The 23,742-nt window shown below is 40.5% G+C and overlaps 1 protein-coding gene across 1 annotated transcript in view; it reads right to left on the bottom strand.

Annotated features, from left to right (window-relative positions):
* Nucleotides 1-23,742, bottom strand: part of MCF2L2 (MCF.2 cell line derived transforming sequence-like 2) — a 255,369-nt gene that overhangs the window by 202,920 nt on the left and 28,707 nt on the right. The window contains exon 2 of the mRNA XM_023187621.1: nucleotides 6,584-6,667. Within this exon, the coding sequence (XP_023043389.1) occupies nucleotides 6,584-6,667 (84 nt within the window). The remainder of the gene's footprint in view (nucleotides 1-6,583; nucleotides 6,668-23,742) is intronic.

Genomic DNA, 23,742 nt, shown 5'->3' with positions numbered 1-23,742 from the left:
TCATAAAGAATTTTTATTGTATTTATTTTATTTTATTTTAATTTTTTTGAGATGGAGTTTCACTCTTGTTGCCCAGGCTGGAGTGCAATGACATGATCTCGGCTCACCACAACCTCCGCCTCTCGGGTTCAAGCGATTCTCCTGCCTCAGCCTCCCGAGTAGCTGGGATTACAAGCGTGTGCCACCACGCCCAGCTAATTTTGTATTTTTAGTAGAGATAGGGTTTCTCCACGTTGGTCAGGCTGGTCTCTAACTCCTGATCTCAGGTGATCCCCCCACCTCAGCCTCCTAAAGTGCTGGGATTGATCACAGGCGTGAGCCACCACGCCCAGCCAAGAATTTTTTTTCTTTTAATCTTAATAAAGTCACTGCAGGTATCCGATCACCCCACCACACCCCAGCATTTGCACCCATCATATTTATGGTGACTCCAAATTGAGGAGCAAGCACCTCTTTCATTATTCTCATGTAGCTAGACATGTATGTGGAAATACACGCTATTGAAAGATATGTTACTTTACTATAATTAGTTTCCTTTGATTTCTCCTTTACATTGCAGTTCCTTATATTTTATTTTTTAATTTTTAAAAATATGAGCATAGGTAGGGGCGGCTATTCACCTAAGTTTACCCTTCCTGGGCACACAGCTACACTACATTTCCCAGTTCCCATGCTGTTAAGTTTGTTCAAATGACTCTGACAAGTTGAAGTCAATGGAATGTGCTGTATGCTATCTCTGAGCTGAGAATTTTAAGAAGCACTATGCTCCTTCCATGTTCTGTTAGCCTGTCTGCTCCCCGGACACACATAAGAAGAAGGCTGCAATATGCATAACAACAGTAAGAACCAAAAACTCAAAGGAGCCTTCATTCCTGAACCTCCACATGGAGAAAAGTTGTCTGCTGACCAGGAACATACATGCAGAAGTGGTAAAAGAGTAAGAACTTAATTTCTGTTATGAGTGTTTTGAAACAGCCTTCACAAAATCATGGCTGAAACAGTGAAAGAGATCTAACTTAATCCACTCCATCTTGCTTCTAACCTCCACACTGTCCTTGTTTATTCCTGGGCACGGGTTGAACTAACTTTGGGAGAAATTTAATTTATGGTTTAAACAAGGTAATGGCCCTTTCCCAAAGCAGACCCCCTTCTTGCCTGGGGATTAGATTGCCTTTGTAGGACTAACATTAGTCACAAGATTAGAACTTATGGTTTGGGAGTCCTGCAGCTGGAGGCTACAAGATTTTGACCCTCCCTGAACTGCTTCTAAGATCAGTGCTTGAGATATTTTGCATACCCTGCACTTGATGGATCAGCTGGCACCATCCAGATCAATAAATTGGCTCATCTAATCTTGTGGCTCCCACCCAGGAACTGACTAAACACAAGAAGACAGGTCCAACTCCCTGTGATTTCATCTCTGGCCAATCAGCACTCCTGGCTCACTGGCTTCCCCCCACCCACCAAGTTATCCTTAAAAACGCTGCTTCCTGAATGCTTAGGGAGACTGATTTGAGTAATAACAAACCTCCAGTCTCCCACACAACCGGCTCTGAGTGAATTACTCTTTCTGTATTGCAATTCCCCTGGCTCTGTCTGGGCAGCAGGCAAGGTGAACCCCTTGGGTGGTTACAGTTGGAGCCCTATTCCCTTTGGAGTCTGTTTGTTGTAGTTGTTGAGCCCACCCTTGCAGATACAAGTTACAGTATGTATAAATTTCATGTTAGGATGGCAGAGGGCAGTACAAATCATTTGTTATATAAAGGAGATATTCAGTCAAACATGACCGAGAACCTTCCCTCCCACCTGTACTACTGAATCCAACAGCCACTAGACACATGTGACTATGAAGCACTTGAAATGTAACTGGTCCAAACTGAGATATGCTGTAAGTATATAATGTAAACTAGATTTCAAAGATTTAGAATAAAAAAGGTAAAATCTCAATAATGTTGAATATTGAGTACATGTGAAAATATTATTTCAGATATGGGTAATTTTAAAATATATTATTAAAATTCATTGTATCCATTTATTTGAACCTTTTTAATATGGTTACTATAAAATTTTAAAGTACACATGTGGGTCGTACTGTATGTCTATTAAACAGTCCTGCTCTAGATATCACCCTTGGTTCTCACCGCCCAGGTTTCAAGTCACTAGCTCCATAGGTAAGTTAGGAGTTGGGGCTCTGATCTCTTCCTTGGTTTGACATTCTCCATTGTTTCAGGTAGGAGTCCCCCACTCACCCCTGGAAGCCCTACCCGCCACCAAACCTGGGCTTCATTGGTGTGTATGAGGGGAAACTGGGGACTCTACAAGCCTAAGAGTATTGAGCAGTTGATTTCTTCATCAATTACTTTCAAAAGGATTCAAGCTGCCACAAGACAGAGGCAGAGAAAGGGAGCAAAGAGGGAGACAGATTCAGACACAGTAATTCCAAGTGGGAAACAACCATCAAGATAAAGATAAAACGACAATTCCTTATAATTAAAGAAAAGGAGCTGTGGCAAACGTTGATAAATGGCTAATTCACTCCCAATCCCCTTTTCCCTGACCACCATCTCCTATGGCAGTTAGAAAGCTAAATGCTTGCCTTCTGAGATTCTCTTGCTGCCAGGGAATGGCTGTGTGACATAATTCTGGAATAAGACATAAGCAGAAGGCAGCCAAGAGTTTCTACAAACGGAACCGAAGAAGCCAGCATTTTCCTTCTCCTTCTTCCTGCTTTGGACACTGACCTGATGTCTGGAATTGCAGCAGCCACCTTGAATCAAGAGTTGACAAGTAAGAAGAAAACATCAAGAGAATCATAAAGATGTCAGCCTTAATGTCGTTGAGCCTCTGATCCAATACCAAGAGTTTCTATCTTCAGACCTCATTATGCAGTTTAAAAAACAAACCAGCAAGTCTCAGAGGTTAAGTTCCCTGGTAGTCAGATACCATGCTGAGCCCTTTTCTTCTTACAGATGAAAAATTGAGGTTCAGAGCCACCTACTGGTTGTGTTGGAATGTGAACCCAGAATTGTCTGAGTCCAAAGCCCAGAGTGTTTCCACCACACTAACCAGGTTATACTCTCGTTTCCTAGCTAAGCCCTGAATTTAGAAATATCCCAAGTTCACTGTGAACATGCAGGTGTCTTCCAATGTCAGAGCTACCAGAGGCCCCAGCCCTGGTCAATATCCAATTCCCGCTGGTGGCCCTGCCCACAGGCTTCAAGGCTGCAAACCATTGGGCCACAAATCTGGGTCAGGCTTCATGTAATGAGCCTCTGCTCTTCTACCAGCCGTGGGAACACATGCACAGCTCAGCAGACTAGGCAGCTAGAGCTGCACTGAGGAAAAGGCTCTATCCTCTCCTTCACAGCCTTGCTGGTTGACAGGGCCTCTGGCTCCTTCCAGAGATCAGTGAAATTGGTAGAAAATTTTGTAGGGAAAATATTTACCTTACTTGCCTGAATCAGGAAAAGGAAACTGCTGTGAGTTGGGGCTGAGGCTGCAGCTTTTAGGCTACCACAGCCATGGGAAAAGACCTAATTAGAGAGATTTCTGTTTTACAACAACTATACTGGCCCCCACCACAGCCTCCTTGCTGACACTTGCTGTTTCTGCCAGAAAAAGAGAGATGGTTAAAGATGAAATGCAGGCCTCTGATTCCAAACAAAGTGCTGACTCAGAGAGACCCACGGCTGCCACTACTCCTGCAGACTTGCAAGGCAGTAATTACTATCACAGCGAATCCATGCTTCTCCTTCATAAGAAAGGCAAATTTGGGCTGGACGTGCTGGCTCACGCCTGTAATCCCAGCACTTTGGGAGACTGAGATGGAAAGATTGTTTGAGTCCAGGAGTTCCAGACCAGCCTGGGCAACATGGCAAAACCCCATCTCTACAAAAAAATTTAAAAATTAGCTGGGCATGATGGTGCGCGCCAGTGCCTGCCTGTAGTCTCAGTTACTCAGGAGGCTGAGGTAGGAGGATCACTTGAGCCTGAGAGGTCAAGGCTGCAGTGAGCCAAAACTGTGCGACTGCACCCCAGCCTGGGCAATAAAGCGAAACCATGTCTCAAAAAAAAAAAAAAAAAGAAAAGAAAAGAAAAGAAAAAAAGAAGACAAACTTAAATGACAAAAGAAACTCAGAAACGAAGGGTTATCTTTATTATGGTCAAAGTACCTTCCTAAAGCAGAAGTGTATTCTGTGCCCAGTGTGTGTTTCCACAGTTCTCTGTTCTACGTTAAGGAGTGACAATCCTCTCTATTCCTAATCAATGGTGGCATTGTATACCATAGTTATTGTGAGCATGACTTCGGTTCCTTATAAAAACTATCTTACTTGTAATAGAACCCCAAAATAAACATTTTATAGAAATATAAAAATGTATCAGTAAAAAAGAGAAACACTTATTTAGCACTATAAAAGATATCGGAAAAAAAGAGAAACACTTATTTAGCACTATAAAATATATCGGAAAAAAAGAGAAACACTTATTTAGCAGTTGCAATACTAAGCATTTTTCATACATTATGTCATTTAATCCTCAAAATTACTGGCTGGGTGCGGTGGCTCACGCCTGTAATCCCAGCACTTTAGGAGGCTGAGGCAGGTGGATCACCTGAGGTCAGGAGTTCGAGACCAGCCTGGCCAACATGGTGAAACCCTGTCTCTACAAAAACACAAAAATTATTTGGGCATGATGATGGGTCCCTACAATCCCAGCAACTCAGGAGGCTGAGGCAGGATAATCACTTGAACCTGGAAGGTGGAGGTTGCAGTGAGCTGAGATTGTGCTATTGCACTCCAGCCTGGATGACAGAGCAAGACTGCATTTCAAAAAAAAAAAGTTACAATAATCCCATCATACAGATAAGGAAACTGAGGCTTAGAGAAGTAAGATGCCCAAGGTGACGCTGCTAGTAAGTACAGAATCCAAATTCATATCTGGAGCTAATACCAGTTCATGTTTTTTCTATATTGCCTCTAAGTTATAAGAACAGAAAGAAATGCCTCAATAATACTCAAAGGAGATAAATTTGGATCATAAATGTATTAATTAATCAGTCACTAGACTGATTCCTGAGATGAGCCATTGCATAATTATATAGGCCAGAATCATGCATTGAGGCCTTAGAGCTTTAGTCTGAGGCTCTAGGAATCTACCCGACCCCAGCCCAGCCGTCATCCATTCCAGACCTTGAGCTGCATGGTGGTCTTGGAGCCTTCTGTGGTAGGGCCACAGCAACAGCTTCCAGGAACCCAGAGGACAGACCCCATTCTGCCTTTTGTCTTGCGCAAGCCTAGACTCACAGTGGGAAGCTATGAGACTACGCCTTCAGGAGGCTGGTTAGGTCCTCCCACAGGGACCAATGGTGCCTAACTAGGCATTTGGGGAGCAGGGAGACCACGGGCCTCACATAATAGACCACAGGGACTTGGATATTTTTGTACTGAGCACCTTTTATGTTCTAGCCTCTCATCTAAGTATTGGCGATACAGACAGAAAGAAGAAAAAGGAGGACCCTGTATTTATGGAGCTTTCAGTGACTATGTGAGCAGTGACTAATGTGGAGGAAAGACCAGAGAATTCCCCCAGAATGTCCTGGATTATGTAAGATGTGGCCACCCAGGAGGCAATGCTGGGGTTGGGAGAAGTATCCCAATAGTAACTGAGTTCGCATCTCCTTCAAATTGGTGGGATGAGGAGCCTGGAGCAGATTAAATGTGATTTGGAGAAAAGAAAGAGATGGGACTTTTTTTTTTTACATCCCATGTTGTAGAATAAAATTCACGCCAACTACATATTCTCTCTGTGATGTAACTAAGATGGCTTTGTTGTTTTTTTCAGAACAGATGTAAAAGTTGAAAAGAGTAACTTTCCACTTTATCCCTCCATGTTATATACTAAGGACATCTAATGTCATCACTTCATTCTCTAAGTTGGGTCTAACTACAATTTGGGGTTTGGCATCTACTTCTAGTTTTAGTAATTAAAGTCATGTCACCCTTAGCTAGGCGAGTAAGAAAGAACAATATTTAAGTCATGACAGCCTTTCAGGGTTGTGTCTAGGCTCAAAAAATGCTAGACTTTTAGTCAGAACAGTTTCTCTTCATTCCCAATTAAATGCTTAATGGAAATCCCCTTAAATGAGCTAAGAATAAAAGACAGTTCTCCCAGAGAACAAATAACCTCAGCAACATTTGGGAACCCTTAGAACTTAGACCTTTTTAAGGAGGAATCTTGGAAGAACATCCAACAGGAACATTGGAAGAACATCATGGGGGCAGCTGATATCAGTAGTTATCTCTTTTTCTTTCCTCAGAATCTTTTCAGCTCTGTTATTTACAACCACAAAGAAATGTGCTCCTTTGGGAAAGATCAGATTGCACTGAACAGCAAAGGTAATAATATATATAAGATCCCACCCTCTTCTGGCAGGATAGGTCTCAGCCTGTTCTAGTCACGGGTGAGGCCTAAGGGGTGAGTAAGATTTGAGTATAATATTGCTCAAGGTTCAAGAGATTGGGCCTTCCCATCAAGACCCCCACCCCCATCAAAATCTGGAAATGCAAATGAATGTGCTCCTTACCTGAAAGAATGGCAAATTGTCTGTGAAGTTGTTCTATTATCTCCACCGCCATCAAGGGCCTGACTTCCTGCTGCATAATTTCATCTGCACAAATGAAATACAAAGTGGGTTTAATATGTGCAAATTACAAGAAGAAATTAAAAAGAAACAAAGGCAAGATCTGGGACTTATCAAGAGATGGTTCTGGCACATCATTCCCTTGAGAACTTGATTCCTGAGATCCAGGGCTGTATCTGGGTTTGTGTGCTTTGGAGCTTATGCGTCTGAGCGGGGAACACATTTCTAGAGCCCCTACCAAGGCTTTGGGAGGGACCAATACAAGGAAAGAACCCTGAAGTTTAAGCTTCAGTAGCTTCACAGTAAACCTGCTGGATGATCTCGTTTCGAAAGCAGGTATTTGCCTACAACTTTGGGTCTGCAGAAGGACACTTTAAGCACAAACAACATAAGTTACTAGAGCTTCTTTCAAAATAGGTCATAAAATCAATCTGGGATTCTTGAGGGTTCTTTAATTTTTATTTTCCTCCTGACCTCACTTCCTTCCTCTCCCCCTTATCTCCATTCCTTTTTTCCCCCTCCCAGAATAATTTAAGGGGCCTCTTCCTACTGCTAAATGTATATAAGGAGGCACTTTTTCACTTTTCTATTTAAAGATTCTCCTAACTGAATAATAAGTTGTAGGTTTCCAATGCAAAAAATCCAATCCTTTCAAGCACAAATCTACAAAGGTCCTCTAACCCTAGAAAATGACTTATAAGCCCTGTGATTTGCCCTCATATCCATTTGGGGAAAGCGAATTAGAGAGAGGGGAAGACTCCCTGGAATCCTTCAACCTGGGCTGAAGAGAGGAAGGCATTTTCATGTTCTGTCTGCCTAAGATATTATCTTCATTTAGCTATCTCCCAGGGAATCTTAAAGAATAAACTGGTAGCTGGGTACTGAGGCCCAGGTGGGAGGACTGCTTGAGGCCAGAAGTTTGAGACCAGCCTGGTCAACAGAGTAAGACCTTGTCTCCACGAAAAATTTAAAAATTAGCCAGACATGCTGGTGTATGCCTGTGGTCCCAGCTACTTGGGAGGCTGAGGCAGGAGGATCTCTTGAGCCAAGGAGTTTGAGGCTGCTGTTAGCCATGATTATGCCACTGCACTACAGCCTGGGCAACAGATGGAGACCCTGTCTCAAAACAAACAAAACAAAACAAAAAACTAAACAATAATAAAAAAATGAATGAACTGGTTACTGTTGCTACAGGAGCTAAACATCGGTTAGATTAAGGCATGAACCCAATAACCTGTGCTCTGATGCTAGGTGGGAATTTCCTATTGATTCAGTATGGGGAATTTCCTATTGGTTCAGTAACATTATGATATTCTAGTGTTGACCAATCAGAAGTTAATATTTGGGAAGGTCCTCCTTGAGCCTTGGTTTCTACTCTCAGCTTTTTGGTGTGGAGGTTAAAGGAGATAATATATATGGAGATGTACACAGAGGGTGCTGAGCAAATGCTAGTTATATCTATTGTTCTGAACAGACAGGTCTTTCCCAAATTTGCTTTCTGAAAGTCTTGTAAGGGGTGGACCAAGTGCCAGCTTAAGCCCCAAGATCCCCTTCAATGAATTCCCCCATTGTTTTGGGTAAAGGGGATAAATCCAGACCAGGGCTTCTTCATCCCAATACCACTTCCACCCTGAATTCACTAAAAGTTCAAAGAACTCCTTCGTCACTCTTAATTCAGTGGGTGTAATAATGGCATGGTAGTCATATTTTATACAAAGGAGGGCCTTCTCTGTTAGAAATACAAATTGAAGCATTTAACAGTGAAATGATATGAAGTCTGAGATTTGCTTACAAATACTCCAGCCACTCCCCTTTGCCAAAAGTATGCATGGGGTGGAAGTGGGGGGGTAGATGAAACATGATTGACAAAATGTAGATATTTGTTGAAGCTGGTTGATGGGTCCACAGGGGTTTGTTACATAATTCTCTTGCTACATTTCAAATTTTCTGTAATAAAATGTAAAACACAAGTAGACAACATAGAGAATTTCAGCAGAAACAGAAGTTATGTAATTAAAGAGTTTTTCAGAGTACAATCTCCCAGCAGTCTAGGAAAGTGGCATACTCAGAAATAGAGCTTCATTATCATTTGTTCATACCTGGGCATTTTTTTATTTTTATTTTTTAAGATGTAGGATCTTGCTCTGTCACCCAGACTAGAGTACAGTGGCATAATCATAGCTCACTGCAGCCTTGACCTCCTGTGCTCAAGCAGTCCTCCTGCCCTGGGCTCCCAAAGTGCTAGAATCAGAGGTGCAAGCCACCACGCCTGGCCAAGCAAGCATATTTAAGAGATGATGAACTCAGAGAAAAACAAAAATCATAAGGTGTAATTTACTGTTCTTGTATGTTAATATTTGAGGTGTGCTTTAAATTAAACATTTTAAAGATGTAAGATCTGAAAGGGGAACAGACATTAGCGAAGTCAACCATCCCACACCATCTCATTTTTCAAACAACAACATGGAGACCCAGAGAGTTCCTGAACTTGCCTGCAGTTATGCAACAAATAACTGTAGAGCCCGGATCACCTGACTCTAAGAGGGCCAACCTCAGCCACACTTGATAGAATTCCCAGACCTTTGCTTGGCCTTGAGTTGCAAAGGCTCCTGCAACCCTGAAAAGCTGACTAGTGTCGTGGGAATCTGAGGTTCGCCCATCCCTCCATCCCCCGACAGAGACCTTTCTCACCAGCCTCCTGTGGCTATCAAATGAACAGGACTAAAATTCATAATTTGTTTTTCTAAGAATAGCAATGAGCTGCTTTGCTTTGAGTGCAGGTTTTGCTGAGAGTGCTTGGTCTCCAGCCAGGAAGTGACATGGTTATCCTTGAAGTCTTCCTAGCAAAGGAGCCACATGACCCAACCTGGCCAGCTGCAACAGATCATGAGGCTTTCTTGGACTCATCCTCTGGACTCATGATGGAGATGACTGCAGATACACCCAGTCTTCAGCTGCCTGACACTGTGGGCCTGTTGGAATAGGGCATGCTCTGTTCTGCCCCCAGTAAGGCACACTTATGCTCTATACCAAAAGAAATAGAAAGACCGCCCTGCGGCTGGCAGGCCCTGCCTCCCACTCCTGTATAGGTAGGTAGGGGAGGAAGTGCAAGAACTGTTTGGTTCTAAAAGAACACCTCCACTGCAATGGGAAAGGACCTGCTTCAGATTCAGACAGACTTGCATGCAAAGGCACTTTCTGCCATCTTCTAGATAGGTGATCAGGGCAAGTACACTCTGAGTCTCAGTGTTCTCACCAGTAAAAGGGTTTTTCCTTCTCCCAGGAAAAGGTGAGCAGAACCGTGACCCACCAAGGCGCTGGTGCCTGTTACACATCTGCCCTGGCCTCACGGAGGTCTGTGGAGGCTTCCTGCTTGTTCTTTGCCATTTTTGGCTTGCTTAGATTAGGGAGAAACTTGTCTTTTTTTTTTTTTTTTTTTTTTGAGGCAGAGTTTCGCTCTTGTTGCCCAGGATGGAGCGCAATGGTGCAATCTCGGCTCACTGGAACCTTCACCTCCCGGGTTCAAGCAATTCTCCTGCCTCAGCCTCCCGAGTAGCTGGGATTACAGGCATGCACCACCATGCCCGGCTAATTTTGTATTTTTAGTAGAGACAGGGTTTCTCCATGTTGGTCAGGCTGGTCTCCAACTTCCACCTCGGCCTCCCAAAGTGCTGGGATTACAGGTGTGAGCCATCATGCCTGGCAGAAACTTGCCTCTGTTACCCACATAAGGCAAAGGGAAGTGATAATTCAATTTCAACACAATTTCTAACCTGGGCAAACAAATACACTAGGGAAAAACTTGTCTCTTTCCTATCCTTGATAAGTACACAGAAGTGTGACTCTATTTTACCCTGGCCCCACAATTCCAGAAATACAGATGGTATCAAAGGCCACACACAGCCTCCAGACTCTTAGGCAATGAAATAATAGTCCAGCATGTAGCACGGGAATTCCACTGCAGCCAGCAAGCAATATCCCTGTGTTGCCCACTTCCCAGGCTGAGAGAGCAGCATGTGCTCTGGGGCCAGGACCTTTGCTAATGATTGGAGTCATCTTCCTTACAACAGAGGGCAGGAAACAGGGCTGATGACATCTCAACGCTGACTGCTGCAATGGATAAGGGATAAAGGGCAGTGAAACCCTTAGCCCCCCACTCTTGCTCTTCTGAAATTTCTATCACACTGTGACTTATTCAAGTATGATCTGAGGGGGAAAAAAAGAACTAAATAAATAAATACCTAGGTTAAGGGGGGGAAAGTATGGTCTAGAGTAGAGAACAGCTCCCCCAAGTTTGGCAGACCCTGTGACATTACTGTTTTGCCCAGAGAATCAAGGGGACAGAAGGAACAGAAGCGTCTTCCAGTTCATCAAACTAGATCTCAACAACTGAGTTTGCAACAACGCGTAACAAGCCACGAACCAGGATCTCCGCTCTCAGGCGCTGTGTAAAGACTGTACCTGTTAATAACATCAATAGGGCACCAGCTGTGAGCTCAACACTAACTTTGCATGTCACAGATTAACTAGTTGAATTCATTGCACAATGACAGAAAAGGGATGTGCCCTAACACTCAAATGAACGTCTTCCAGCCTGCCCCACCCTCCTAGGTCCACAACTAGACTAGACTTGACCACTGAGGAAACTCTGGACCAGAGGCTCAAAGACACCAGTTGCTGGGCTGGTACAAAAAGCCAGCCCATGAGGCATAATGCATTTCACCACTGTTTTATTGGCCAGGTCAGAAATAACACAGACATATTTCCTTCTTTTACCGGCTCCTGTGCTATAGCGATGCTTAACCTGCCCTATAATGGTGACTTTTGTCTTATCCATGACAAATAATGAAGTAAAGGCTTTTGAAAGCAGACAGAATAATTGTTTAGAAGGAAATTTAAAGATTTTAAAAATCAAGAACACTAGAAAATGTTCAACTTCCTAGTCATCAACAAATGAAACTTAAACAGCAATAGAATATCTCATTTCATCCATAAAATAATTGAGAGTCTAATACACAATGCTGGGGTTATAATGGAAAATCAGTGCTTCTGCATAACCTCAGGGAGTGAAGCAGGTAGCATCCTTGTGAAAAGTAGTTCCTCAATCTTTTATCTGGTGATTCCTGAGCACGTATGTGGTTGATTCCATACCAGATACTTTATATATGTGACCTCATCTAATCCTCAGAACAACTCTAAGGGTGATATTGAACTAGATTTGAAGTAGCTTGTCCAAGATCATGCAGATCCAGAACTTGAACCCAGCTCATTCTGACCTCCAAAGCCCAACGTCTTAACCATTAGAGTCATTAAAATCTCCATAATATTTTATGTACTCATCCTATATCTGAAAATATATCATGAGAACATAATAAAAACTTTATATGTAACAGTGTAGACTGTAATATTTTTACCCGAGTGAAAAAATGGAAGCAATCATTATACAAGTATAAAGACCGCATCCATCGAAAAATATTTAAGATACACCATCAAGGACACAAAAATACTACAAATGGTGAGATTATTTATAGCCAGATTTTAAAAGAGAAAGAAAAAACCAAGTGTGTGATATGTTTATGCACTTATGTGTGGGCATATGAGAAAAGAATATATGAAACAGTTGTGTTAAAGTGATGGAATTATATGTGGTTACCCCTTTAGTTTACTTACAGAAAAGTATGCACTGGTAGCCTTTACTTTTTACGCTATTGGTACTTTATTGAAGTATAATTTACATGCAATACAGTGCACAAAGCCTTAAGCATACAATTTGAGGAATTTTGACAAATATACACTGATGTAACCATCAAACAGATCAAGAAATGGAATATTTGGCAGGGTGCAGTGGCTTATGCCTGTAATCCCAACACTTCGCGAGGCCGAGGTGGGAGGATCACCTGAGGTCAGGAGTTTGAGACCAGCCTGGCCAACATGGTGAAACTCCACTAAAAATACAAAAATTAGCCAGCGTCCTGGCACATGCGTGTAATCCCAGCTACTCAGCAGGCTGAGGCAGAAGAATCACTTGAACCTGGGAGGCGGAGGTGGCAGTGAGCTGTGATCATGCCACTGCACTCCAGCCTGGGCAACAGAGCAAGATGTTGTCTCAGAAAAAAAAAAGAAAAGAAAAGAAAAGAAAAAGAAATGGAATATTTCGGCCAGGCGTGGTGGCTCAAGCCTGTAATCCCAGCACTTTGGGAGGCTGAGACGGGCGGATCACGAGGTCAGGAGATCGAGACCATCCTGGCTAACACAGTGAAACCCCGTCTCTACTAAAAAACACAAAAAAACTAGCCGGGCGAGGTGGCGGGCGCCTGTAGTCCCAGCTACTCGGGAGGCCGAGGCAGGAGAATGGCGTGAACCCGGGAGGCGGAGCTTGCAGTGAGCTGAGATCGGGCCACTGCACTCCAGCCTGGGTGACAGAGCGAGACTCCGTCTCAAAAAAAAAAAAAAAAAAAAGAAATGGAATATTTCCCTCCCACCACCTCCAGAGAGTTCCTTGTGGCACCCCCTGCCCAGACCCTCACTTTGGAGGGCTCAGCATCTCACACCCTACCGACATGAACATATGTATTAAAGAACACTTGGCTGCCCGGGGAACTCATGGTCCAGTGCTCAGCACTGGCAGGTGCACATAGCCCTGGAAATCTACTCTTTGAACGCTGCTCAGACCCAGGGAAATACTTCACAGCTCTTGGTCTATGTCCTCAAAAGAAAATGCGACCGCATCCAAATGCTAGGGTGGTTTGTGGGTTGCGCCACTGCTGACATCAGGGACACACACTGCTTCAGAGTGCAGGGAGGATTTGAACTGCGGAAGTGCTTAGATAAGAGAAAAAACAAATGAATTAACTTGAGAAATCCTTCCTCTCTCACAGCATGATAATGTAGATTCTTTGGTTATTATATATCCAGTCCAATAGAACCAAGCATCAATGCTCTTACTTTTCTTTTTGTAATTCATCATGCAAATATACTCAAAGTTTGAACTTGTTAAACACAATTACATTTTACTTAGATCATATTGACTTTAGATCACTGTTCTCAACAGTTCAAAGTGAAAATCTCAGCTATACCAACACTGGTTTTGCTGACATGAAGACAAGAAAAAATATATTTTATGGAATAATGACTTATAGATTATGTATATATTTATTATTAATTCACATATCACTGGCCCATAACCAGTGAAACCTATTGGTTGGAAACAGTATGTGGACAAAACAATAATAATTATTATCATTACTGTATATTCAGTATACATACAATAATATGATATAGTATGATGAGATGAGAAAGGAGATTAGACAGAGAAACAGAGGGAGACAGAAACACAGAGAAAACCATGTAAAGATAGAGGCAGATATCAGAATGATGCAACCACAAGCCAAGAAATAGCCAGAGCCCCCAGAAGCCAGAAGAGACAAGAAACTGAATCATCCCCAGAGCTTCTAGAGAGTGGCCCTACCAGCACCTTGATGGTAGACTTGTGGCCTCTAGGACTGTGAAAAAAATTAATTTCTGTTGTTGTAAGCCATCAAGTTTTGTGGTCATTTGTTACAGCAGACACAGGAAACTAATATAATAGGCATAGACTGGAAACAGACAATTTATAGAAGAAATGTAGCCAATAAATTTATATCAAAACATGTTTAACCACATGTCTTAGTCTGTTCTTGCTGCCATAACAAAATACCTTCGACTGGGTAATTTATAAATATAGAAATTTTATTTCTCACAGTTCTGGAGACTGAGAAGTCTAAGGTCAAGGCACCAGCAGATTCAGTGTCTGGCGAGGACTTCCCTCTGCTTCCAAGATAGTGCATTCTTGCTGCATCCTCACATGGTGGAAGGGTGAAAGGGATGTATGCTGAGTCCTCACATGGCAGGAGAGATGGAAGAGGGAGGCAGCTGTCTGAAGCTTCTTTTATAAGGGCACTAATTCTATTCACAAAGGTGGATTCCTCATGACCTGTCCACCTTCCAGAGGTCCAACTTTCTAATACCGTCACCTTGGGGGTTAGGTTTCAACATACGAATTTTGGAGGGGCACATACATTCAAACCATGGATAAAGAAATGTAAATTAAAACAAAACGAGATATTTTCTGCCTGATGGATTAGTGATTATCTTAACAATGAATAAGATTGGGTTGGTAAGAGTGTAGGCAGATTATCTATGGGTGAAAGTATAAATAGGTACAATCTTTCCATTGATTAATTTAAAAATAACTGTCAAAATATTAAATATGCAGCATTTTAGCCAAGAAATTCCATGTCTAGGGATTTCTAAGGTAATACTAATATAAGTACAAAATAAATGGGTTCAAAGATGTTTATTATAGCTTGTTCTTTTGTTGCAAATGACCATTAATAGAGGATTGGTTAAATAAATGATGATAAAGCCATATAATAGAATACTATGGAGGCATTAAATAAAATCAGATATATCTATGCTACTGACAGGAAGGGAGGTTTAAAATATGTTTTTTTAAAAGAAAGTGAGCTACAGAACAGAATGTTGTTTATATTTATATATATGTATGTATAGAGGTACTGCTTAAGTTGAATTGCAATGAGCTATTGAAGCAGAGATGGCTCTCTGCCCATCAAAATGTCACAGATCCTCTTCCATACGGTAGCTTTACCACTGAAAGGCAGTTGCCTAGCCAGGGCCTCAATCCCCCACCCACCTCTTTACCTTCAGTTATGGTCATGTGACTGAATGCCAATGGGAGGTAAGCAAAAATGATGTTTCACTTCTAAGCTGGGGTATTTAAAAAACAGGTTTGCTTTCGCCACTCTCTTTTCCCTCTCCCAGGCTGCAAGGTGACAACTCCAAGTATAGCAAATGGCAGACTCACAAGATAGAGGCAGCCAGGGTCCCTAAAACACTGAGAGAAAACAGCTCTCTGACAGAGGACAGTGTGTTGGAATCTATTAATCCATTGAAATTTGGGTGTTTGTTACAGCAGCTAGTGCTACTCTAACTTAGAAGCATTCATTTTATAATATTAATATAATATACTTATATAATATATATTATAAATATACTTTTTTCTTTAAAAAGAGAAAGAAGGGAGGGGGGACAGTCAGTGGAAAAGCAAACCTCCTGTTGCTAACCCTCCCTGACCCCCCAACAATTACATAAACTATGGGTCTTTATTAGCACATATTTCAATCAGCGTGTTATCTCTAGTTTCATTCCCCTAATCCCAAGGAATCAGTGTTACTTTAGTCCGAAAAGTCAACTGAGAGTATCTCATGAACATAATGCTGCAGTAATGTCAGAAAGGTCTTTCAGATACTCACAAAATTTACATTAACATACTCAACCTTTCATTGTTGTCTTGAGTCACAGAATAAAATGACTGACAGCTAAAGAATACAGGTGAACATTTCATAATCTTCTTTAGTAGGGGAAAAAATAACGCATATATAATGCTGTGAGCTTAGGATTTGGCAATTCTTATTCTTCTTTCAAATTATTTCCTCTCCTCTCTACTAACAGAGTTGGAAAGACCTTGTAATAATTTAATTTTCATAAAATCAGGGCAATCATATACACTTCAATTCAAGCCTTGTAAGGATTTGTGTGCATGCATAGGTGAGCAAACATGTTTAAATATGGAAAGCAAAATCTATTTAACAAGTTGTCCTTATCTAAGTAGCAAATATATAATAGCCATTGCCTTTGAGAATATAATTTATGCATTACATACTAAATAAGTATATGGTATATAACTATGAATCATGTCTCAATCAGAAAGTATACTGCAACAATGATTATTTTTAAAGCACACTTCATTTAATAACTTCCCACTCTTGAAAAAACAGGTTCCAAGTATAAAGGGTAATGAGAGAGCCTAAGACATTTGCTTTAATCACCTTTACTAGCCTGTGATCCAAAGGGAATAAATGTATTATAAACATTTTCAAGGCAAAAAAACAAACAAACAAACAAACAAAAGGTGGGAGCATACCACTAAGTGCATTTCTAAAAAAGCAGTCTTAGAAACAAGTAGTTGCTTCAGCTTTGAGAACATCTGTCCTGCTGGCTTCCAAGTACATGGAAAGCATACTTAGAAATGATGTTTCTTCTCACCAGCCCACTGAAAGGAAGCGCTTTTCTTTTTCTACTCTGAGACCTTGTCTTTTTCTACTCTGAGACCATGTCTGTTATCAGTTCATGCATCTAACATGAAGCCTTTCAGACTTAACATTTTTCTCCAGGAATATGAATTTCATAACCTGGATTCTTATTTTCACTTTCATTTAATAGAAGAAATATAGAAATATTGAAATGGTAAAGGTTCAGATCCTGAGATGGGATGTAGAGCATCTCCTGAACTCCTCCTGAAGATCAGGTGCAAGTACAATCTGACTCTCAAATGAAGGATATTCTTTGCCGCCATGAAGTGACCAAGATCCTACTTACTACCACTTGGAAAAAAAGCAAGATATGTTGGTAATTTTAAAAAATAGAAAATACAACCAAACAAAATTAAGTAAAATGTATTCCTTTAACCAAAATTAACCAGTTATCTCATTGGTATACAATACTCAGTGCATGTATATGCATGTGCAGACATATGTAGGCTTTCAAAACAAGCTCACACTTATACATTCCATATTACAACCTAATTTTTCAGAAAATTGTATCTTTTTATTATGAATCTACCTATGAACATATCAATAAATGACCATCTACAATATTATAATAGCTAATTAATGCTTTTTTTAAAAAAAAAAAGTCCTTTTAGAAATTCTTCACAAAAAACTTGAGACAGTACTGCAAAGTACGACTTTTTTAATGTAAAATTTCTTACTTTTAAATCATTATGCTAAGAATGAGGAGAAATAAAACACATACATAAAACACATGCATCATTGCTTCCACACTACCTTTTTTTGCCACATATTCTAGCCTGATGCAACTTCCTACTAAACGGTGATAGGCCCTCATCTCTGCCTCTGTTATCCGCACCAAGGTGTAAGGTGAGTATCTAGGATCTTGCTGCTCACACTTCGTGCACCAGACCACCACTGGATTCCAGGAAACGGTGCCACCTCGCTCGCTCTCCATTTCTCTCTAGGCACTGCACTTAGACAGAAATGTTCAATCCTTTCTCCCAGTTAATCTCCCTGAAGTTCACTCAAGGTCGTTTCATGGCTGAGAGCTGATCCTTTTGATTGGTGAGTGCTCACAGGTTTACAGCCCCAGCAGATTACCAAACGTACTCATTTAGAAACAAAAGGAAAACTGGGGGATGACAGAGAGGGACATCCTAGCTTCAGTGAGAATCAGAATTTTTTTTTTTAGAAGTATCACATCATCACATCATGAGACACAAATCAGGCCACCGGATATTTAAAATAAAATGATAAGGATAAACTTCTTAAAGGATGTTCTAAAAACACACACACACACACACACAAAACAAAACAAAACAAAAAACTTATTCCAGGCCACAATTCTACCCTCCTTCTCTTCTAACCTCTCTAGGCTGCCAGTAATAAAATCCAGAGGCTTAACACTGCAGCCAATAAGATTCACTATCTGAGCAGGCACCTTAGATTGACATGGCAAACCGTAAAGGTTCAGATCCTGAGACAGGATGTACAGCGTCTCCTGGACTCCTCCTGAAGATCAGGTGCAAGTATAATCTGATTCTCAAACGAAGGATATTCTTTGCCTGTCATAATGTGATCAAGATTCTACTTACTACCACTTGGGGAAAAGCGAGTTCACCTTTCAAACTGTGCCATGCAGAGAGGATGATATACTGAGAGAGAGGCTGCCTTTCCCTGATGCATTTTATTTTGGTTCTTCATGCTTAATGGTATTTATTAATAATGTGCTTCCATATTTAAAGAAAGAGTACAATGCAAAATAGCCAATCAGCAAGTAATAAATGTTTTTACACAAACTTCTCATCTTTATTTGTATCATTCAAGCTAAAATTTCAGAGTAAGCCTTGCAATTGGCCAAGGAGAAACTGGAAGACATTTTTTTTATTATTTAAAAAGGTTTTTAACTTTATTTGGGGGAGGGATAAAAATGTACAAATATTAAACTATACATTTCAATGAGCTTTGACAAAAGAATACATCCATGTAACCCATACCTCTTTCAAGATGTAGAACATTTCCACAGCCCCGGAAGACATCTTCAAGTCCCTTCCCAGTCAACCCTGGTTCCCAGGCAACCACCATTGTGACTTTTTTTGAGAGAGACTAGTATTGCCTGTTCCAAAACATCATATGGTATAATAATACAGTATTGATTCTTTTGTGTCTAGCTTCTTTCTCTCAGGATAATGCATTTGAGATTCATCCACAGTGGGTATCAGTAGTTCGTTCATTTTCATTGCTGAGTTATATGTCATCGTATGGACAGCTATCACTTGTTCATTCTCCTACTGACAGACATTCAGGTTTTTCCCCAACTTGGACTGTTTTAAATGAAGTTGCTATGAACCTTTACGTAAAGGCCTGTGTGTAGACATGTTTAGCTTTCTCTCAGACAAATATCGAGAAATGGTATTGATGAGTCAAAGGGTAGGAGTATATTTAACTTACAAGAAACTGTCAAATGTTTCCCCAAAGCAGTTGTACTAGAAAGCACTTTAAGATTAGAGACTACTCTGTTGATTAATTAGAGCTAGTTCTTTGTTGTTGTTAAAATTACAGTAAGTTTGTGGAGATGAGAGGAATTAATGAAATCATTATCAAGTTTATTTGAAAGAATATAACAGGCTAGAAGGGTTAAGAAAATATTTTTTTGGCCAGGCACAGTGGCTTGCACCTGTAATCCTAGCACACTGAGAGGCCGAGGCAGGAGATCACTTTAGCCCAGGAGTTTGAGACAAGCCTAGGCAACATAAGGAAATCATGTCTCAAAAAAAAAAGGTTTTTAAAAAAGCAAATGCTAGGTAAAGAGAATTTCTCCTGGCAGATATTTTAAAGTTATTATGTTAGCACTAATAAAATAAAAAGAATGAAACAAGACCCAGGAATAGATTATAAATTCAAAAATAACAATAAGTAAAGAATGAGGCATTGCCAATCAATGAAGAAATAATAAATACTACTGAGAAAATTACAAAAAATATATATCAGAAATTTAAAAGTTGTGTAAAAAAAATAAAACCACTAAAAGATACTTTAAAAAAAAAAAAAAAAAAAACCCTGATGATTATTTACTTATTCTTTACTTGAGGAAGGATATAAAAGCAACAGAAGAGGCCAGGCGCAGTGGCTCATCCCTGTAATCTCAGCACTTTGGGAGGCTGAGGCGGGCGGATCACCTGAGGTCAGGAGTTCAAGACCAGCCTGGCCAAAATGGTGAAACCCCGTCTCTACTAAAAATATAAAAATTAGTTGGGTGTGGTGGTAGGCACCTGTAATCCCAGATACTTAGGAGGCTGAGACAGGAGAATTGCTTGAACCCGGGAGGCAGAGGTTGCAATGAGCCAAGATTGCACCATTACACTCCAGTCTGGGTGACATTGAGACTCCGTCTCAAAATAAATAAAACAAAATAAAAGCAATATAAGAAATTGTAACCTGCACAAGGGTCTTGCCGCTCACGGCTTCTCAAAATAAGTCAAAAATAATGACGAGTTGTGATAAGAGAGAGCAAGATTGTATTATCCATGCTAGCAGGGGAAGAGTAGAAAGCAATTCCACTCTTAAATTTGTGGAGGGAACACAGGGGTTTTTAAACAAAGGGCTCAGAAAGTAGAAGAGGCAAATGGGGCAACAAGATTCCAGGTGGCGTGACTTGCTCCGGTGGCCCTCTTGAATTATTGTCTCATTTGGTGAAGGGGCTGGCACCTTCGTGGATCCTGCCAGGTTGTAAATTAGTCTTCAGCTGGGTGTGGGTTCCATCCTCAAAGGAATCTTGTGTTGAAGAGAGAATTCTGGAGGTGCCTGGTCCCTATTAGGATCTGACTCCTGAAGCTTCTAACAAAAAATATGACCAGATAAGACCACATGGTCTGTGCTTAATAAGCATTAGGTAAATAAATGCTCATAAGGCATGAGAGTATAGTATGGGAAAGGAAAGGGAGTGGAGGTTCACAGCACATTCCACTGCTCTCTTTTAAGATAAGAGGCACATACATGCAGTTTGTCTCAAAGTTATATCTTGAAACTGACAGGGGGAAGAGGAAAAGGGAAAGAAGAAAAAAATGTTTAAAAAGTGGTTTGAAGCTCAGCTAAGCTGATGGTTACAAAATAACAAAATAAAAGATCTATAGATTTGACTACATACAATACCTTTGTATGTTAAAAGACATCAAAAACAAAATTATAAACAGCAAACTGGAGAACAAAAAAACCTTCTATAAACTTAAGAAAGGTTTAATAGCTTTAACATTTAAATTAAAAATTTATGCACAAATGCCTTGGTCCCAAGCCAAATATTAACAAGTCACAGAGCAAAAAGTAAAACAGCTAATAAAATATTAAAATCATTAGAGTTCACTCATAATTTTTAAAAATTCAATTAAAATGAATACAAAAACATATTTATCTATCAAACAAGCAAAAATTCAAATAAGAAAATAAAAATATGCATCACCAGAAGACTAACATTACAGATACTGCATCATTCCCTTAACATGCATTGTTTTAAAACAACCCTGCAAGTAAGTTCTGTCATTAGCTCATATGTCATACAAAATCACAAGTGCTGATAAAGAGATCAAGTGAAAGCAAGAACCTCACACCCTGTTGATGGGTATAAGTTTCCCAGAAGGCAATCTGACCAAAACGTATTTAAAAACTTAACACTTACACTCTCTAATGCAATAATATTTTCTAGAACTCTACTTGTAAAACAACAATATGGGCCGGGCACGGTGGCTCACGCCTGTAATCCCAGTACTCTGGGAGGCCAAGATGGGTGGATCACAAGGTCAGGCGTTCAAGACCAGCCTGGCAAACATGGTGAAAGCCCGTCTCTACTACAAATACAAAAAAATTAGCCAGGCATGCTTGTGGGCACCTATAATCCCAGCTACTCAGGAGGCTGAGGCAGGAGAATCACTTGAACCTGGGAGGCGGAGGTTGCAGTGAACCGAGATCTCGCCACCACACTCCAGCCCGGGTGACAGTGCGAGACTCCATCTCAAAAAAAAAAAAAAAAAAAAAAATCTGAAATGTGTGCAAAAATTTCTGACTAAAGATGCTCCTTGAATCTTAAAAATAACATTGGGAAACTAGGAATAACCTATATGAACAACATAATTTATGGTAAAATCAAGTAGCAAAAAAATTATAAAGCATTAAAATATTATCTATGGAGATGTCTGAATAGAATTTACAACGTAATTGAATGTACAGTATAGTTTTCAAAAGCAGAATATAATCTATATAATTCTATCTGTAATATGTATGATACATGTAAAGAAAGCTAGATCATATCATCTTAACTATGTAAAACTGCCAAAGGAACAAAAAGCTAGAGGGATATAGCTCAAAAGGTAACTGTGATTATTATTAGAAAATGGGATTATAGACTTTCTTTCTTGTACTTTTCTGTATTTTCCAAATATTGAACAATAAGCATGTATTATTTTTTCTGTATTATTTTTCTTTGCTAATTCTTCTTAAAATTGTTTTTTTAACCAATAGTATAAGTCACTCTTTTGGGGATACAGTTCTATGAGTTTTGACAAATGCATAGAGTTGTTTAAGCATCAACACAATCAGGATACAGTATAGTTGATCGCCCCTGTGTAGTCAAACCACTCACCCACCCTTAACCCCTGGCAATCACTGCATTCCTATAGTTTTACCTTTTCCCAAAATCATAGAAAGATCAGTATGTATCTTTTGATTCTGACATCTTTATCTTAGCATAATACATTTCAGATGTATTTATATTATCATCTGTATCAATAAATGATTTCTTTTTATTATTGAATACTCCACTGGGCAGATGTATCACAGTTGATCACTTCCCCAGTGAGGGACACTTGGGTTGCTTCCAGTTTTGTTTTGTTTTTTTAGACAGAGTCTCACTCTGTCGTCCAGGCTGCAGTGCAGTAGCATGATCTTGGCTCACCAAAACCTCCACCTCCCAGGTTCAATCAATCCTCATGCCTCAGCCTCCTGAGTAGCTAGGATTACAGGCACGAGCCACCAGTCCCAGCTAATTTTTGTATTTTTAGTAGAGACAGGTTTTCAACATGTTGGCCAGGCTGGTCTTGAACTCCTGACCTCAAGTGATCCGCCCGCCTCAGCCTCCCAAAGTGCTGGGATTACAGGCATGAGCCACCACTGCACCTGGCCCTGCTTCTAGGTTTTAGTGATTAAGAATAAAACTGCTATAGATATTCATGAACAGATTTTTGAGTGACTATGAGTTTTCATTTTCTTGGGTTGCGATTATTGAGTTGTATATTAAGTGTATGTTTAACTTTATAAGAAACTGCCAACTGTTTTCTAACATGGCTGTACCATTTAACATTCCCACCGACAGTGCATGTAAGATATCCAGTCCCTTGTCATCTTCACCATGACTTGGTATTGTCATTTTTTTTAAGTCACTCTAATAGGTACGCAGTTTCACTGATGACTACTGATATTGAGCATATTTTCATGTGTTTTTTACCATCTATATATCTTGTATCTTCCTTGATAAAGTATCCATTAAAAAATATTTTGCCCATTTTTAAATTGGGTCATTTGAGTTTTTTCATTATTGAGTTTGAGAGTTCTTTTTATACATTCTGGATCAAGTCCTTTGTCATATATGCTATTCACAAGTCTTTTTTCTTTTTTTGAGACAGTTTCGCTCTTGTTGTCCAGGCTGGAGTGCAGTGGCGTGATCTCGGCTCACTACAACTTCCGCCTCCCAGGTTCAAGCCATTCTCCTGCCCCAGCCTCCCCAGTAGCTGGGACTACAAGTGCGCGCCACCATGCCCGGCTAATTTTTGCATTTTTAGTAGAGACGGGGTTTCACCACGTTGGCCAGGCTGGTCTCAAACTCCTGACCTCAGGTGATCTGCCCACCTTGGCCTCCCAAAGTGCTGGGATTACAGGTGTGAGCCACCATGCCCGGCCTATTCACAAATCTTTTTTCCCCAGTTG

Source organism: Piliocolobus tephrosceles, chromosome 2 (assembly GCF_002776525.5).
Source record: "Piliocolobus tephrosceles isolate RC106 chromosome 2, ASM277652v3, whole genome shotgun sequence".
NCBI lineage: Eukaryota > Metazoa > Chordata > Mammalia > Primates > Cercopithecidae > Piliocolobus > Piliocolobus tephrosceles.
Note: the sequence above shows the minus strand (reverse complement) of the source record. Positions and strands in the feature narration are given on the sequence as shown.